At 38.3% G+C, this 19971-nt stretch overlaps 1 protein-coding gene and 1 pseudogene across 1 annotated transcript in view; one reads left to right on the top strand and one right to left on the bottom strand.

The window, feature by feature from the left end:
• LOC125136751 (disintegrin and metalloproteinase domain-containing protein 20-like) overlaps positions 1–13519 on the top strand; it is a 40122-nt gene extending 26603 nt beyond the window's left edge. The window contains 1 exon segment of the mRNA XM_047797542.1: positions 13375–13519. Coding sequence (XP_047653498.1) covers positions 13375–13519 — 145 coding nt within the window.
• Positions 13520–13705: 186 nt separating this feature from the next.
• Positions 13706–16172, bottom strand: LOC125136238 (disintegrin and metalloproteinase domain-containing protein 21-like; annotated as a pseudogene).
• Positions 16173–19971: the final 3799 nt, after the last annotated feature.

Below are 19971 nucleotides of genomic sequence, written 5' to 3'. Positions count from 1 at the left end.
CAAAAAACACTTGACAAAATTGAACATTCATTCAAGATAAAAATTTTCATCAAAGTGAGTATAGAGGGAACATATCTCAACATAAAAAAGGCCATTTATCAGAGTTCCTGTCGTGGTGCAACAGAAACGAATCCAACTAGGAACCATGAGGTTGTGGGTTCAATCCCTGGCCTTGCTCCTTGGGTTAAGGATCTGGTGTTTCTGTGAGCTGTGGTGTATGTCACAGACCCGGCTCTGGTCCTGCATTGCTGTGGCTGTGGCGTAGGCCGGTGGTTACAACTTCGATTAGACCCCTAGCTTGGGAACCTCCATATGCTGCCACCGGTGTAGCCCTAAAAAGACAAAAGACAAAAATAAAAAAATGACTTTCATTTCCTCATTGAATTACTTTGACAAATTTGCCATAATAAAATCAATAGAGTGTGCATGGATCTCTTTCTGTACTCCCTATTTTATCACATTGATCTATGTATTTTTTTATGTCAATACTACTGAGACCTCATGAATAGGTAGCATGAATGAATCTCACAAAATATGTTTAGTGAAAAAAGCAATTCTCAAAAAATGCATGCCATTAAAATTTATAGGAAATCCTAGACTAGGCCATGTTCTAGAGTAACTATATATTCTATATTTTATTTGAATATTTGAATTATAAATTTAGACATGTAGTAACTTTATTTTCATTCAGTTCAAGTATTTTCTAATTTCCCTCATGATTTTCCTGTCACCCACAAGTTATTTAAAGCTGTGCTGATTAATGTACAAATATTTGAGTGATTTTCCTAATTTCTTTTCTAATTTATTTACATTTTCAGAGAACTTTCCTTGTATAATTTTAAAACTCTTAAATTTCCAGAGATTTGTTTCATAGTCCAACATAGTGAATGTTCCATATGAACTTGGATTTATATTCTGCTATTTGTTGGTTGGAATGTTTTACATATATCATGTAAGTCTAATTGGTTGACATTGCTGTTCAAGTCTTCTATATCTTTACTGATATTCTGCTAGTTTATCCAGTTAGTGAGAAAGGAATGTTGAAATCATCATATCACATTTAATGGCCTTGCTTACTTCTCTTTTTTTCCTGTGAGTTTGTTTGTTGTTATATATATTTTTTTGACTGCGCCCACCACATAGAAAATTTCCTGGGACAGGGATCCTTAACCCCTTGAGCCATCAGGGAAATTCCTGCTAGTTTTAAACTTTATTATGTTTTTATTATTATGCACCTTAACAGTTAGACTTGTTATGTTTTATTTTCTTTCTTTTTTTTTTTGGCCGTGCCTGTGACATGTGGAAGTTCCTGGGCCCAGGATTGAACTCGCACCACAACAGCGACCTGAGCCACGTTAGTGATGATCAGATCCTTAACTGAACCACAAGGGAACTCCAGGATTGTTGTTTTCCTTTATTGTGAAATATCCCTTTCTATCTCCAGTAGTAATTTTCTGTCCTGAACTTTCTCTGGTGTCAATTTATGAACTGTACTTTTCTTATGATTAGTGTTTGTATAGCCAACATTTATTATCCTATTTTCCTAATTTATGTGACCTCCTTAAAGAATATTTCTTGTAGGGAACATACGATTACACCTTACTTTTTAAAACCATTTTGATAATCTCTGCCTTTAATTGCTCTATTTAGACTATATTAGTATTTAAGTAATTATTGATGTAGTTGGATGTAATATGACCATGTTGCTATCACTGGTTTTCTATTTGTGTCATCCTCTTGTTAGAATGTTTTTTATTTATCTTCTCTCTTGGCATATGACTTATACCTCTTTTTTTCTTTTTCTTATTTTTATTTATTTTTAAATTTTATTTTTATTAGAGTATAGTTAATTTACAGTGTTGTATCAATTTCTGCTGTATAGCATAGTGACCCAGTCATATATATATGTGTGTGTGTGTGTGTGTGTGTGTGTGTGTGTGTGTGTGTGTGTGTATTCTTTTTGTCATATTCCATCATGGTCTATCCCAAGAGACTGAACACAGTTCTCTGTGCTACACAGTAGGACCTCATTGCTGATCCATTCTAAATGTAATAGTTTGCATCTATCAATCCCAAATTCCCTGTATATCCCACTTCCTCCCCCCTCTCCCTTGGCAATCACCAATCTTCCCTTCATGTCCATGAGTTTGTTTCTGTTTTGTAGCTACATTCTTTGTGCCATTTTTTAGATTCCACATATAAGTGATATCATTTGGTATTTGTCTTTCTCTTTATGACTTCACTTAGTATGAGAATCTCTAGGTCCTACCATGTTGTTGCAGATGACTTTATTTTGTTCTTTTTTATGGCTTAGTAGTATTCCTATACACACATATACACACACACACAATGGATATATATATATATATATATATATATATATATATATATATATATATCCATCCCACATCTTCTTTTATTATTTAAGATTTTTATTTTTATAGTTGATTTACAGTATTCTGTCAATTTCTGTTGTACAGCAAAGTGACCCAGTTACACACACACACACACACACACACACACACACACACTCTTTTTCTCACATTATCCTCCAGTATGTTCCATCTCAAGTGACTAGATATAGTTCCCTGAGCTTTACAGCAGGATCTCATGGCTTATCCACTCCAAATGAAATTGTTTGCCTCTGCTAACCCCAAACTTCCAGTCCATCTCAATCCCGCCTCCCCCTTGGCAACCACAAGTCTGTTCTCTGGGCCCATGAGTTTGTTTCTTTTCTGTTGATAGGTTCATTTGTGCCATATATTAGATTCTAGATATAAGTGATATCATATGGTATTTGTCTTTCTCTTTCTGATTTACTTAGTATGAGAGTCTCTAGATCCATCCATGTTGCTGCAAATGGCATGAGTTGTTCTTTTTTATAGCTGAGTAGTATTCCAGTGTGTGTGTGTGTGTGTGTGTGTGTGTGTGTGTGTGTGTACAACATCTTTTAATCCATTCATCTGTCGATGGACATTTAGGTTGTTTCCATGTCTTGGCTATTGTGAGTAGTGCTGCAATGAACATGTATCTTTTTCAATGAAAGTTTTTTCCAGATATGTGCCCAGCAGTGGGATTGCTGGGTTATATAGTAGTTATATAGTTTTCTGAGGTACCTCCATACTGTTTTCCATGGTGGTTATAACAGTTTACATTCCCACTAACAGTGCAGGAGGGTTACCTTTTCTCCACACCCTGTCCAGCACTTATTACGTGTTGCCTTGTTATTGATGGCCATTCTGACTGGCATGCAGTGGAACCTCATTGTAGTTTTGATTTGCATTTCTCCAATAAGTATTGATGTCGAGCATTTTTTCATGTGCCTACTGGCTATCCATATGTCTTCTTTGGAGAAATCTCTATTTAGGTCTTCTGCCCATTTTTCTATTGGGTTGTTTTTATTGTTGTTGTTGAGTTGTATATGAGTTGTTTTATATTTTGGATATTAGGCCCTTGTTGTTTGCATCATTTGCAAATATTTTTTCCCATTAATTTTATTTTTTTAAAAAATAGTTTCCTTTGCTTTGCAAAAGATTGTAAGTTTGATAAGGTCCCATTGGTTTATTTTTGACTTTACTGTTATTATTCTAGGAGGTGCATCAAACAAGGTGTTGCTGTGATTTATGTTGAAGACTGTTCTGCCTATGTTTTTCTCTAGGAGTTTTATAGTATCTGGTCTCACATTTAGGTCTTTAATCCATTTTTAGTTTTTTTTTTTTGCCTATGGTGTTAGAGAAAATGACAGGCCAATGCCACGGATGAACATAGATGCAAAAATCATCAACAAAATATTAGCAAAGAATCCAAATGTATTTTAAAGGATCATACACCATGATCAAATGGTATTTATCCCAGGAATGCAGGAATTCCTCAATATCCACGAATCAATCAGTGTGATACATAACATCAACATACTGAAAAATAAAAACCGTGTGATCATCTCAATAGGTGCAGAAATAGCTTTTGACAAAATTCAACATCCATTTCTGATAAAAAACTCTCCAGAAAGTGGACATAGAGGAAACCTACCTCAAAATAATAAATGCCATATTTGAGAAGCCCACAGCTAATGTCATTCTCAGTGGTGAAAAACTGAAAGCATTTCCACTAAGATTAGGAACAAGACAAGGATGTCCACTTTCACCACCGTTATTCAATGTAGTTTTAGAAGTCCAAGCCACAGCAATCAGAGAAGAAAAAGAAATAAAAGAAATTAAATTGGAAAAGAAGAAGTGAAACTGTCACTGTTTGCAGATGACATGGTAATATACCTAGAAAATCCCCAACACATTACCAGAAAACTGTTAGAGCGCATCAATGAATTTGGTAAAGTTTCAGAATGCAAAGTTAATACACAGAAATTGATTGCATTTCTGTATACTAACAGTGAAAAATCAGAAAGAGAAATAATCCCATTTTCCATCACATCAAAATGAATAAAATACCTAGGAATAAATGTACCTAAAGAGACAAAAGGCTTGTACTCTGAAAACTATAAGATTCTGATGAAAGAAATCAAAGATGACACAAACAGATGGAAAGATACACCATACTCTTTGATTGTAAGAATATTGTCAAAATGACTATACTAACCACGACAATCTACAGATTCAATACAATCCCTTATTATGAATAATGTTCTTCACAGAACTAGAGCAAAATATTTTAAAATCTGTATGGAAATGCAAAAGACCCAAATAGCCAAAGCAGTATTGAAAAAGAAAAAAGGAACTGAAGGAATCAGGCTCCCTGACTTCAGACTATACTAAAAAGCTGCCATCATCAAAACAGTATAGCACTGGCATAAAACCAGAGATATAGATCAATGGAATAGGATAGAAAGCTCAGAAATAAACCCAAGCACCTATGGTGAAGTAATCTATGACAAAAGAGGCAAGAACATACAGTAGAAGAAAGATAGGTCTCTTCAATAAGTGGTGCTGGGAAAACTGGACAGCTATGTCTTTTTCTTGTTTTTAAATTGTTGCTTTGAGGTTTATAATACATGTCACTAATTTTTTACATTCTGCTTTCAAATAATGTATTTTTAATATATTACCACTTCATACAAAATGTCAGAATCTGTTCTACATATGCATACTGAATTGCATAGCGGTTTAAAGCGTAAAATCTAGGATTTGACTTACAAATATTTCAATAGAAAAAAATCAGGTGAAAATGAAGCAGGAGTGGCAAAGTCTTCAAGTGTGTTGAATGTAACTGGTAGGAATATAGGAGTTCATAATTATATTCTTTTTATTTTTGTATATATTTGAAAATTTTAGGAAAATTTCAATGATTTTTTATGAGGCCCAGAAATTTTTATAGGAAGTTTCACAAATTTATTTAAAAATTAATGCAGAAAATCAAAGAGAAAGAAGAGGAAGGAGGTGAAAGAAGAGAAGGAAGCAAAGGAGGAGGAGAGATGGGGCAGGAGGAGTTACTTACCCTATCAGACACTGTGCTGCTTTTTTTTTTTTAATTTGTTTTTTGCTTTTTAGAGCCACACCCGCAGCATATGGAGATTCCCAGGCTAGGGGTCCAATTGGAGCTACAACTTCTGACCTACACCACAGCCATAGCAACATCAGATCCAACCACATGTGCAACCTACACCACAGCTCACAGCAATGCCAGATCCTTAACCCACTGAGCAAGGCCATGGATCCTAGTTGGATTCATTTCTGCTACACCATGATGTGAACTCCTGGCACTGTGTTTCTTTATCAGTGTTAGGAGATAATGAGTTGCATTAACTTGTTTTTTAGATTGAAGTGAATCTCAGGATGCCACAGACTGTTATATCCCTAAAAACTGTGCTAAATGTGGCAGGCCCCCTAAATATTTGTGCAGCTTTTCTCTTATGTTCTGACATACATCTTTCTGTGGCATTCATAATACTTGCCATTTCCTATTCTCTAGTTTTGATTAACATAATACCATAGATATAGTGGACAAGTATGATGTTCTGATAAGTATTAAGATGATCAAATTATTTTCAAGCTATATTGTGGCAGAGAAGAGAAGTTATTAACAAGCTTTGAAGCAAGATTTTGAGTGTATACTGCTTTCCATCCCACAAATATGCTAACTACATTTGATCCTTCTTCCTAATAGAGATAAAAAATAATGTATCTGTCAGATCAATAGCTTTATAACATCTGCTAGATAGTGTGTTGATATCTTCTAGTAATGTTACTATATCCAGCATACTGTGCTTGACTGGGGCTTCTATTTGGGTAAGTTTGTGGTAATTCACCATTATTCACCAAGATTCATTTGATCTTTGTAGCAGAAATACCATAAATTAAATAGGAATATGATATGTGGGTCACCACCCTGCAACCTTTAAGTCATTGGTGATCTGCTGTTTCACTTAGGATATATTAGTCCTTCTGTTTTACTATCTTAGCTGGAGGTAAGTGGGTATGGAAGGAATTTTAGATCCTCTCACTTTGTCTTTGCTTCCATGACAGCTTTTATTCCACAGATCAAAGAACCAGTATGAGGATACTGTCAGCTTCTGAGTTTTTGCACCCAGCACCCAGAAAAATTACCACAGAGTGGGTTCATGGACCCATTGGGCCCATTGTGAGACATCTTTGGATCAGGATTTTTATTTCTTATATAGTCTCCTTCATGTATTTGGGGTTCTGTGGTATCTGTGTCAGGTCAGACCTTGAATCTGATAGACCTCAAAAGACCTCAGTATTCCCTTTTTCCCCATTGTATGGTTACTTTGGTACATGTATATCCATTTGGGGAACAGTCCCCTTTGTGAAATAAGGTCCTGTTGGGGGAACAAGTTAGGAGAATATTTATTGTATATATTTATAATGATATAAATAGGGTTCTTCCTAAAAAGTGGCCTGTCCTTCCTTTAAGTGTAAATAAATTGGTATTTATTTACACTTAAAGTGATATTAAGTGATATTCTGACTAAAGTCTGAAAAATGGATAAGAGATGCCCATTGCAAAATTTGGCTTTAGTCTACTGATTACGAGTTTTTGATCTTTTTTGGCTGTATAAGGTAATAAATACCCTCATTGTCGGCCCACCTATCTCATCCCTATGAGAACCAAAATCTATTAGTCGTGGTCTCAAATACACTTAGGTCAGGGCCCAGTCGTCTTGTCCATTATAGTAATCACATCCACCTTTGTTTTTGGTAGCTAAAGGCTATCTCCTTTTCTCTACCATTGTTGCAGGCTATCAATTCTGGCTTAAAAGACAGCTACCATTGAGATCCCAACAATGCCTACTCTCCCCTGAGAAGTGAATTTTTCACTGCTTGAGTGAAGATAGTGTCCTCTTGGGCTTCCAAATAAACAGAGTCAGCAGTGATTTTTCTGGTCTTTTGTAACAAATGCATTCTACCATCTTTCTTCCTTGAATATTCTGATCCCCAAATACACTTATCTACCAAGTAGTTCTAGCATTTTCACCTCAATTATTATAGTCTGCCAATATTTTCAAGCCATGAAGATGCAGTAATTCCAGCATAACATTAGGATAAGCTCTGGGCATCTTTGCAAGAATGTTAAATCCTAAGAACCCTCTTATTTAAAGCTCTCCCCTATATAATCTGTCTTCTCTTTCTCCTGATCCACTATCCTCAGGATTATTCTTATGTATGTATATTCACCTGGTTTCTGATGGCATATATCATCCAGTTCCCAAAGTTCTCTTGAGCAATGATCCAGTTCCTTGCATACTAAGAACTGTACATTCCCACCTGGGCCATTTTGAGGACTGATCCTAGTTATTAGTCTGGATGCTGTGAGGAGAGATATAGATCTTCAGGAGGATAAGTATAATCTTTGGTGAAGCCTGATCTCTTCTGGCAAAGGTCTAAGGAATGAGCTCTACTACTGGCCAAGAGTGTTCAAGAAAATCTAAGATTCAAATTTTCAAATACATCCACTCAAATGTCCTCATCCAAAATCTTAGAATAAGAGTTCTTCCCTAATAGGACCTTTGACTTTTATATAGGAAACATACCAGAGATCTAAATTCAGGGAACTTTATAATTCTGCTCATTTATGACAAATCTGGATATTATTTTCAACAGTCTGTAGGATGAGATTCTCTATAAACATTGTCATAGAGGTGTTATGACTTTCACAATGCCCAAGTTATTTGACCTGAGCCTGTCATTTTCTTTCTTCATGGATTATTCACTGTTTAAGTAACATCATAAATTTTGCAATTCTAACTTCAATATTAGGGCTAATATATAGACTAGGGCACTACTTCTATCTGTACCTCATCCTAACATACCACAGTGAGAGTCTTAGTTTACAATGTTGCAGCACACCACTTGTCACAAATCTCCTGGCTGGACTATGAATCCTAGTTGCAATCTGACAAGTAACTGATCCAATTCAAAGATCTCACATCTTATGAATCTGCATTTTGAAGAGCACTTCTGGTACCAACTGTCATAAATACACCTAAGATGAGGATTTGAATATGAGCAGTTTATTTGGGATGTAATTCCAAGATTTGAGTGCATGGTAAAGCAGTGAGAAACTGAGACAGGAAAGCAATCAAAGCAAATCAAGTATACATTAATTAATGTGTGAGTGATGATGTGAGCAAGCAGGACACAACTGTACTATGGACTCTCTTGAGAAACACGTCAGACACCTTAGAATTCTCATGAAGCCTGGGGATGTTGTGAGATTTACTCACAAAACATTTGTGGTTAAGAGTTGTTTCCAGATGAATTAACTTTACTTGCTCCTAGCCAGCTCCATGAGTGGGCCACATACACTTCTGTAAAGTAGGAAACCACTAGTCTGTATAGGAATTCTCACCATACTGCAGAAGATACGTATGTTTTTAATCCTTGCCTCAGTGTCTATTTTCTATGTAACCTGCATACAGAAGATTCTAATAGCTGACCCTGTATCCCCCCATTCCACCTGAGTTCACTGGCAGCTGCAGGAGACAATTTCCAGGTTCTGACAGTTTCCTGTTTCAAGTGCTGTATCTCACTTCTTTTCCCCACAGCTATATCATGAAGGAATATTCTTTTTTTTTGCTTTTTTTTTGCTTTTTTTGACCACAGGGCATATCCAGGGCATATGGCATATGGAAGTTCCAGGCTAGGGGTCGAATCGGAGCTGCAGATGCCGGCCACAGCTACAGCCAGAAGGGATCCGAGCCGTGTCTGCAATCAAGCCACAGCTCACAGCTACACTGGATCCCCCACCCACTGAGGATAGGGATCAAACCCAAGTCCTCATGTATACTAGTTGGATTCACTTCCACTGCAACACAATGGGAACTCCCTGAAGGAATATTCTGAGGTGTTTTTTCACATGCCTTTTAGATAATCCACAGGCAATGATCCCAGGAGTCCACAGTGGAAACCTGCTGATAATATACTCTTTTTTTGTGCTACTCAAATAAACTAACTCCACCTAAACCCTTGTCTCAGAACCTGCTTTTTTGGGGAATCCAAAGTAAGGTAGTAGGTAAGATTCTGTGTTTGTTAGAAGGAGTTTAATTTTACCCACTAATTTTGATATAATTGATGGATTCAGTCCCGATTAACTAAGCCAACATAAAATAACAATGCAGCTTTTTCCTAAAATTAGAAAAATTACAAAAGGTATATAGCTTCTTGTAAAAATGTTCAAGGAAAATAATGTGACTGTAACAAATTAACTTTAAAATATAATAGAGAATCTTAATTTACCAATAAAGCAGTGAACAGTTACTTATTCAATAATGTGTTATAGGACAGCTGGCTAGCCATTTGACAAAAAACAAATTATTGGATTTCTATTTCACTAGTTATAGCAAAATAAATTCCAGATTTAGGCATGAAAACTGAAGTCAGCATAACCCTGGAAAATTAAAAAGGATTCTCTCAAAGTTATCTCAAACAAAAATATAAAACCCAGTAAATATAAAAGAACATTAGATTGATAAGTTTGATTGTAACCAAAGTTAACTTTACTTAATAGAAAAAAATTTTGCAAAGTGTCAATAAATTAGAGCAGCTGCCATTATCTCTGTATGAACATGTACACTTAAAACATGTGAGTCATTCTCTGATTTATTTTTGAAAACTAAATTTAATCAGATTGTCTTCTTGGTTCATGCTTCCCTATTTCTGTGGCTCCAGGAGATGTCCTTTTCTTCTTTCTGTCTCTGGGTGATACATTGTTACCATTTATGTCTCCTCTATTCCTAGAGTGCTCAAAAGAATGACAAAAAGGTGACTGGAGCACACAAGTAGACATCTAACATTTCACAAGGAAATGCTTTACCAAAGATGTGGTGTTTTACCTCTGTTGAGAGAGAAATAGGAATTTCCAAAGCAAAGGGGTTGGGTGGGGTGATAAGCAGAATTTTGGGAATGGGGATTGATGTACAGATGTACAGAGACATAACACAGCCAAGTGTATTTAAAACAGAAAATAGCTAGAGGATGCAAACTGTGCAAAGCATAATGGAAAATGGTATCAGAAAGGTTTTTTGATTCAGTTGACGAGAGTGGCATTTTGTAGTTATCTGGACCATATGCAGAGGGTATCAGATTAGACATGTGTTTCAAGACACAAGACTTCCAGAAACACTGAGAATAGACTGAGGAGAAGGGAGGTTAGAGATTAAAAAGCTGGCAATGGACAAGTACAAAAGGAGCATTATAAATACACATTTTCGATATTCAAAGTTCAATTTTGAAGAAAAGCTACAGTTTTAAAAATGGATTAAAAACCTAAATGTAAGACCACGTGTGGTAAAACTCTTAGACAAACATGTGCAGAATTCTCTTTGACATGTCGCAGCAGTATCTCTTTAGATCCACCTTCTAGAGTAATGAAAATAAAAACCAAAAATAAATAAATGATATCTAATTAAGCTTAAAAGTTTTTGCACTGCAAAGGAAACTATAAACAAAGTGAAAAGATACCCCATGGAATGGGACAGAATACTTGCAAACAAAACAATGGGCAAGGGATTAATATCCAAAATATGCAAACAACTTATGCAGCTCAATCAAACAACCCAATCCAAAAAAAAAAAAATGCGAAGACCTAAATAGACATTTCTCCAATGAAGACATACAGATGGCAAAAAAACACACACACATGAAAGATGTTCTACATTGCTAATTATTAGAGAAATGCAAATCAAAACTGCAGTGAGGTATCACATCAGTCAGAATGACCATCATCAAAAAGTCTACGGAGGAGTTACCATCGTGGCTCAGTCATTAACGAACCTGACTAGTATCCATGAGGACACAGTTTGATCCCTGGCATTGCTCAATGGGTTGAGGATCTAACATTGCCATGAGCTGTGGTGTAGGTCACAGATGGGGCTCGGATCCCATGTTGTTGTGGCTGCGGCGTAGACCGGCAGCTACGGCTCTGATTTGACCTCTAACCTGGGAACCTCCATGTGCCATGGGTGTGGCCCTAAAAAGACAGAAGAAAAAAAAATTCTATGGAAATAAATGTTGGGTAGCATGCAGAGAAAAGAGAAACCTCCTACACTGTTGATAGGAATCTAAATTGGTACAACCACTATGGAAAATAGTATGGGGATTCCTCAAAGCTCTAGAAATATAAGTGCCATATCATCCAGCCATCCCACTCCTGGGCATATATCCAGAGAACACCATAATTTGAAACGATATATGCACCCCAGTGTTCATTGCAGCACTATTTACAATAGCCAAGATCTGGAAGCAACCAAAATGTCTGTTGACAGAGTAATGAATACAGGAGATGTGATACATATAAACAATGGAATACTACTCATCCATAAAAAAGAACAAAATAATGCCATTTGCAGCAACATGGAGGGACCTAGAGATTCTCATACTAAGTGAAATCAGACCAAGACAAACATCATATGATATCACTTATATGTGGAATCGTTAAAAAAGGATTCAAAGGAACTTTTTTACAAAACAGAAACAGACTCACGGACTTGGAAAACAAATTTATTTATTTATTTATTTATCTTTTTGCTATTTCTTTGGGCCGCTCCCACGGCATATGGAGGTTCCCAGGCTAGGGGTCTAATCGGAGCTGTAGCCCCCAGCCTACGCCAGAGCCACAGCAACGCAGGATCCGAGCCGCGTCTGCAACCTACACCACAGCTCACAGCAACGCCGGATCGTTAACCCACTGAGCAAGGGCAGGGACCGAACCCACAACCTCATGGTTCCTAGTCGGATTCGTTAACCACTGCGCCACAACGGGAACTCCGGAAAACAAATTTAGATTTACCAAACAGGACAGGTGTTGGGGGGAGGGATGGATTGGGGGTCTGAGATTGGCGTGTTCGTAGTATTTTATATGGAATGGATAGTCAACGGGGACCTGCTGTATAACTCAGAGAACTCTACCCATTTTTCTGTCATAACCTGTATGGGAAAAGAATCTGAAAAAGAATGGATATGTGTATATGTGTAACTGAAACATTTTGTTGATTCAGAACAAAGCTGAAATTATCACAACATTGTAAATCACCTATAATAAAACTTTTAAAAATGAAAAAAGAAAAAAAAGGAGCAGAATATTTTTACTTTTCCTAATTTCATATAATTAATAATCCATTTAAATATTTATTGTGTATTAGGCACTGTCTAGGCATTGGGACACAACAGTGAGCAAAAGAGTTAAAACAACCCTGCCCGCATTAAGATTATATTCTGCCCTCATGAAGATTATATTTTGGGAGTTCCCATCGTGGCTCAGTGGTTAACAAACCCAACTAGTATCCATGAGGACTTGGGTTTGATCCCTGGCCTTGCTCAGTAGGTTAACGATCTGGTGTTGCTGTGGCTGTGGTGTAGGATGGCAGCTACAGCTCTGATTCAACCCCTAGCCTGGGAACCTCCATATGCTGCAGGAGTGGCCCTAAAAAGACAAAAGACAAAAAAATTACATTCTGGTAGTCAAAAAAATACTCTAAGAGGATACCCAAACTGCCAAATTAAAGCAGAGTTGCACCAGGCCCATTTGACTATGAAGCAGAGGGAACAGAATCAGGAGGTTTTGTTAAACATACAGCAAGTTGTTTATACTTGAACAAAAAGTTATTCTTTTCTCTCTTTTGGTTACCAAATAAAAAAGAGGTTGGGTGGGTCAAGCATTCTTATTATTCTTTTCAGATTTTGGAGCACAATGTTAGAAAATGTAAGTAATTTTGCCAACTTAATTACATCACTTTTGATAGCAGTAGGCACTGTCACTACAGGGAATCCTGTCCTGCACATAAACATCTTCTGGACATTGATGGGATGTCCCATTGCACCACTCTGCAAGGTCGCATTCATTGACCTGATGTCTACAGAGTTCCCCTGATGGCACGAGCTACCTTGCAGTCTTTGCCTGTTCTAGCTCTTCATTGAGAAAACATTGCCATGATTCCAACGGCCAGTCCCAGTCAAAATCACCTAAGAACACAACTCCTGATAAATGGAATCCACTCTGCGGACCACACAGACACATCCTCTGCACCTCTGAGATGTTACTTTGGGAATAAAAGGAGGAGAGCAAGACTCACCCCCGCTCCCGCCCCGCCCCCCCGCTGGGTCTGAGATGTCTGTCTCCTGTCTTTCCCATGAGTCATATCTACGCTCAAGAAACACAAAGAGGGCTAACTCAGGGGGAAAACGGAGCTTTATTTGCAGCTTACGACAATGAACCGTAGATAGGAAAGTGTTAGGGGTTACCTTTGCTTGATGGCAAAGTTTCTGATACTGACAGAAGGGAAGGTCTCTCTGCATTTTTCTGTCAACTGTCAGAAATGGGTTCAGTGTCAGGTATGTAGTAAAACTTCTACTGCCAATAGACTAAAACTTAATCGTGTAGAGGATATTAAGTTACAGGCATGTTCTTAATCTGAAGAATGAGCCGTAGTCTTCTTGGGCCCAAAACGTTGTCGAAGGTGCATAAATATAGCAGCCAAAGGTAAAAGCAAAAGAGACAAGCTAAGAGTCACAACCAGTGGCAAGAAAACTCTTCTGGCGGATGCCGGGCCACTGTCAACACTACCTCCATTGCCTCTGTGTAGGCAGTAGGGTGGGGACCACCCATGGCTGCAGTGGCAGTGATGCTTATTATTGCAGATCCCATTCATGTTGCAGGTGTCAGGCAGGCAGACTTGTGACAGGAGAGACAGACTGACGCACCTCTTGTGTATGCAGAGCTTTCCTGGACCACACACTGTGCCATCTTTCACTTCACCAGCATCAGGTGTATTCATCCCTAAGTGATAGTCGATACTCCAGCAGGTGACATCATTGTATCGCGAGTGCAAGTGGTCATGTATTCGCGATGTGAGATCGACAGCTCAGGTACTACTCCACTAGTGATCGATCTCAGTGCATTCATACATTCTGTCTGATCACATAAATGCTGTTGAATAGGACATTTTAGGTATGTTTGCATTGATGGCACAGTGGCCAAAAGGATTTCCCTGGGAGTTGATTTCTTTGTAGCAACTCTGGGATGCACTCTTTGCACCTTCACCAAATATCTCCCTGCACTGTTCATCATGGTCATTACAGCTCTTTTGATAGCAGTAGGCACGCTCACTACAGGGAATCCCATCCTGCACATATACATCTTCTGGGCACTGATGGGATGTGCCATTGCACCACTCCGGAAGGTCACATTCATTGACCTGACGTCTGCAGAGTTCCCCTGATGGCATGAACTTGCAGTCTTTGCAACAAAGCCCAAAAGCACAAGCAGCCCAGGCCTCAGCGTGCAGTTCAGCAGACAAAGGATCTTGTTTACACTGCTTTACAGATCCACAGTCACACTTCTCTTCTCTTTAACCCAACACATTCCCACAGTGCTCCAGCATAAAGACTGTCCCTGGAATTGGAGGATTGTGCAGACACGATCCCTGGTTGAAAGCGGTCTTTGTAAAATCTGCATAACTACAATCGGTGAATCTCTCTGCTGGCACTCTGATAGCATTCATGATGCAAGCACTTTGCCCACACAAACAGGAGTCTTCATCGTGCTTCATTCCCAAAGTATGACCCAACTCATGAGCTACAGTGAGGGCAAAAACAGACCAGGGGTCTCCTCTGAAATTATTAACTCCGCAATTGAGAGGAGGACGACATATTCCTGCAACTTAGGCTATACCAAGTACACTTATAAGTGAACTTTTAATGAAAATATGTGCAGCATCATACTGTAGCTGGGAAAGACCGATTTGTTGCCACTGAGAGAAATTCTCCAGTACCTGTTCTATGCTTATCATTGGGAAAACATTTTCATGGTTCCAAATCTCAATCCCAATCAAAATCACATAAGTACCCAGCTGCTGATAAATGGAATCCACTATATTGATAACAACAAATACATTCTCCTGTACCTTTGAGAAATTACCTTCAGAGTAAATGAAGAAATTGTGATCTACCACGACAACCAGCTCCAGAAACCATGAGTGGGTCCACCAGTTATAAGTAGAATTTTGTTTCATTTTTGATTTATCTGCCTCTTCAAATTCCAACTGTTGGTGCGCTTTATTTGTTAAGCCACACCTCATAGGTGAGAATTGTGTCTCATTAGTGTTTATCTTATAAATCAAGTGTTCAAATGTGGTAGAGTGTCTGATGGGCTGGATTTCATAAGTAAGGTCATTTATCTGTAGCATTCCTTGAAAGCCTCCAGAACAGGTACTGAGGGCAACCAGGGACTCAGAGACCCCCTCCACATAACCATGATAGTAGCAGTCATCGGGAACAAAAGGCTGATCCTGGTGAAGGGCGTGCTGGTCTGTGTAGGTGAACACGGGGAGGTGTCTGGAAACCAAGATCTTCTTAGCCTGCATGTGAACAATATGTCTCTGGCCCCCAAACTGCAGGCTGTAGGAGATCCATCCTGGAGCCTTCTCACCTCTGCCCCAATTGGCAACCTTCAAGGGGATCACCACATCTGGGGAGCTGAGGTTTTGGGAGTGCCTACTCTGGAAGAGGCCAGAAGGGAACAGAGACACCTCAAGCCAGAGCAGTACAACAACTCTCATGGACACCCTGGCCTCCTCAGCCACCATTATGGAGCAGCCGTCATGGAGCCATCTGTCCAGAAAAAGAAACAGTGTAAGGTACTGCTGATCTGGCTCCCCCTCTCTGAGCTGACCTTTCAGGATCTGTGTCCTGTCAGAGTTGGACCATCAAAGCTAAGTGCCTTAAGTAAAACTAAAAAGAAGGGTGGGGATTGTGATGGGATTGGGTAAAGAAAATAGAAAAGAGAAAGGATTTGAATGGGGGAAAATGATAAATGAATCAAGAAAAGTCTTTGGATTGGCTTTCAATAAATGTGGGTAGGAAGTTAGAGGGGGCAGAGATAGTGTTGGCCATATGTTGTAGTTGCTGACTTGGAGATCATTACTTGAGGTTTCATTATATCATTATCTCAGCACATAGAGGTGCTATAACAGTCTCCACAATAAAAAGTTAAAGCAAAACTAGTAGGGTGACTCTGTATCTCTGGTTGTCCAAGACTATGTTGGTTTATGCCTTTTGTCCTTGCATAACTCCTGATAATTTACCTGTGAAAACTGAGATGTCGACACAATCACAGTTCTTAGTCAGTTTGCTTCAGTCTTGTGATTTACTTTAGATTTTAGACTTTCTTTATCTCAAGTATTTACTTATCTCCTTTCTGTATTCTATGGGACTCAAAGTCATTGAGTACAGAGTTTATGATTTTAACTCATTTTAGTATACCCTATAACACCTAATATATAGTTCTATGAGAGAGAAAAATGGAAAAGAGGGGAGGGGTGATGAAGTACATGAGTTATAGATGAATGCCGCTTAAAATTATTCATATTTGAATATAGTTATTTTTTATTTGCGTTTTAGGGCCACACCTGTGGCATATGGGTCCCAGGCTAGGTCTCTAATCAAAGCTACAGCTTTCAGCCTACACCAGAGCCACGGCACACCATATCCAAGCGCATTGTGACCTACACCACAGCTCATGGCAACACCAGATCCTTACCACATGAGTGAAGCCGGGGATCAAACCTGCAACCTCATGGTTCCTAGTTGGGATTCCTTTCTGCCAACATACTTTTTTTAAGTGCTTTTGTTTAAAAAAATTTTATTGTTATTCCCCAATACAATTTTTTTCTTCTGTACAACATGGTAACCTTACACAACATGTGTACATTCTTTTTTCTCCCATTATCATGCTCCATCATAAATGACTACACATAGTTCCAGTGCTACACAGCAGGATCTCATTGTAATCCATTCCAAGAGCAATAGTTTGCATCTATTAACCCCAAGCTCCTGATCCATCCCACTCCAGCCCCACCCCCTTGGCAACCACAAGTCTATTCTCCAAGTCCATGATTTTCTTTTCTGTGGAAAGATTCATTTTGTGCCATATATTAGATTCCAGATGTAAGTGATATCGTTGTGATTGTTCCTTCTCTTTCTGCCTTACTTTACCCAGTATGAGAGTCTCTAGTTCCATCCATGTTGCTGCAAAGGGCATTATTTCATTCTTTTTTTATGGCTAAATAGTATTCATTGTGTATATTACCCCATCATCTTAATCCAGTCGTCTGTCAAAGGACATTTGGGTTGTTTCCATGTCTTGGCTATTGTGAAATAGAGCGCAAGGACATGTGGGGACATGGGTCTTTTTCAAGGGAAGTTTGTCGGGATATATGCCCAAAAGTGGGATTGCTGGGTCATATGGTAGTTCTCTGCATAGCTTTCTAAGGTACCTCCATACTGTTCTCCATATGGAGAACAGTATGGAGGGTTCCCTTTTCTCCACCCCCTCTCCAGCACTTGTATTTGTGGACTTATAATGATGGCCATCCTGATGGTATGAGGTGGTACCTCATGGTAGTTTTGATTTGCATCTCTCTAATAATCAGGGATGTTGAGCATTGTTTCATGTGCTTGTTGGCTATCTGTTTATCTTCCTTGGAGAAATGTCTATTCAGGTCTTGGCCCATTTTTCCATTGGGATGTTGGCTTTTTTGCTCTTGAGTTGTATAAGTTGTTTGGTATTTTAAAGATCAGGCCCTGTCCAGCTGCATCATTTGAAACTATTTTCTCCCATTCTGAAGTTGTCTTTTGGTTTCTTTTGGGTTTCCTCTGCTGTGCAAAATCTTGTCAGTTCGATTAGGTCCCATTGGTTTATGTTGTTTTTATTTCTATTGCTTTGGGAGACCTGGGGAAACATTTGTAAGGTTGATGTCAGAGAATGTTTTGCATATGTTCTCTTCCAGGAGTTTGATGGAGCTTGTCTTGTATTTAGGTCTTCAGCCATTTTGAGTTTATTTTGTGGTGGTGTGAGGGTGTGTTCTAGTTTCGTTGATTTGCATGCCACTGTCCAGGTTTCCCAGCTGTTCTTGCTGAAAAGACTGTCTTTTTCCCATTTTAGTGCTTGCCTCCTTTGTCAAAGACAAATTGACCATAGGTGTCTGGGTTTATCTCTGGGTTCTCATTCTGTTCCATTGGTCTGTATGTCTGTTTTGGTGTCCGTCCCACATGTCTGATGACTGGCTTTGTAATATTGCCTGAAGCCTGAGAGAGTTATGCCTCCTGCTTGGTTTGCTCCTTGGGATTGCTTTGGCAGTTTTGGGTCTTTTTTGGTTCCATATCAATTTTTGGATTGTGTGTTCTAGTTTGGTGAAAAATGTCATGGGTATTTGATAGGGATTGCCCTTAATCTGTAGATCACTTTGGGTAGTATGGCCATTTTTATGATATTAATTTTTCCAAACCAGGAGTATGGAATATCTTTCCATTTCTTTATGTCTTCTTTAATTCCTTGATTAAGTTTTATAGTTCTTGGTATTAAGCCTTTTATAGTTCTTGGTATAAGCCTTTACCTCCTCGGTCAGGTGTATTCCAGGTTTTTTATTTTTGATGTGATTTTAAAAGGTATTGTATTTATGTATTCCTTCTAATATTTCATTGTTTATACAGAAATGCACTGATGTCTCAATGTTAATCTTATATCCTGCTACTTTGCTGAAATTGTTGATCAGTTCAAGTAGTTTTTGGTGGAGTCCTTAGGGTTTTCTAATATAGTATCATGTCATCTGCAACAGTGACAGTTTTACCTCTTCTCCTCTATTTGGATGTTTTTATTTCCTTGTCTGATTGCTGTGGCAAGGACTCCAACTATGGTGAATAACAGTGGTGAGATGACATCCTGTCTGTTTGTTCCAGATTTTAGTGAGTAGGAGTGCTTTCAGTTTTTCTCCATTGAGTATTATATTTGCTGTGGGTTTTGTTGTAAATGACTTGATATGTTCAGAAATGTCCCTCTATACCCACTTTGATAAGAGATTTTATCATGAATGGATGTTGGACTTTGTCAAATGCTTTTTCTGCATCTTTTGAGATGATCATGTGGTTTTTGACTTTTCTTTTGTTAATGTGGTGTATGACGTTGATTGATTTGCATATGTTGAACCTGTGGAACCTGGGTTGAATCCCACCTGGTCATGCGTGGTGTATGATCTTTGATATGTTGTTGGATTCGGTTGGCTAAAATTTGTGAGATTTTTGCGCCTATATTCACCAAGGATATTGGCGATAGTTTTCTTTTTTGGTGGTGTCTTGACTGGTTTTAGAATTAGGGTGATGGTGGTGTCATAGAATGTCTGTGGGAGTGTTCCTTTTCTTCAACCTTTTGAAAAAGTTTAAGGAGGATGGGTAGAAATCGCCTGTGAAGCCATATGGTCGGACTTATTTATGTTAGGAGTGTTTTTATGATGTATTCAATTTCAGTTTAGTGGATCGGTTTGTTCAGTTGATCTATTTCTTCTGATTCTCGTTTGGCAGGTTGTAAGTTCTCGAAAGTTGTCATTTTTCTAGGTTCTCAAATTTGTTAGCATACAATTGTTCATAGTATTCTCTCATCATTTTGTATTTCTAAGTATCTGTTGTGACTTCTCCCTTTTCATCTCTTATTTGGGATTGGTGTTTTTTACTA

Source organism: Phacochoerus africanus, chromosome 9, assembly GCF_016906955.1.
Source record: "Phacochoerus africanus isolate WHEZ1 chromosome 9, ROS_Pafr_v1, whole genome shotgun sequence".
Taxonomy (NCBI): domain Eukaryota; kingdom Metazoa; phylum Chordata; class Mammalia; order Artiodactyla; family Suidae; genus Phacochoerus; species Phacochoerus africanus.
The sequence above is the reverse complement of the archived record's forward strand: the minus strand, read 5'-3'. Positions and strand labels throughout refer to the sequence as shown.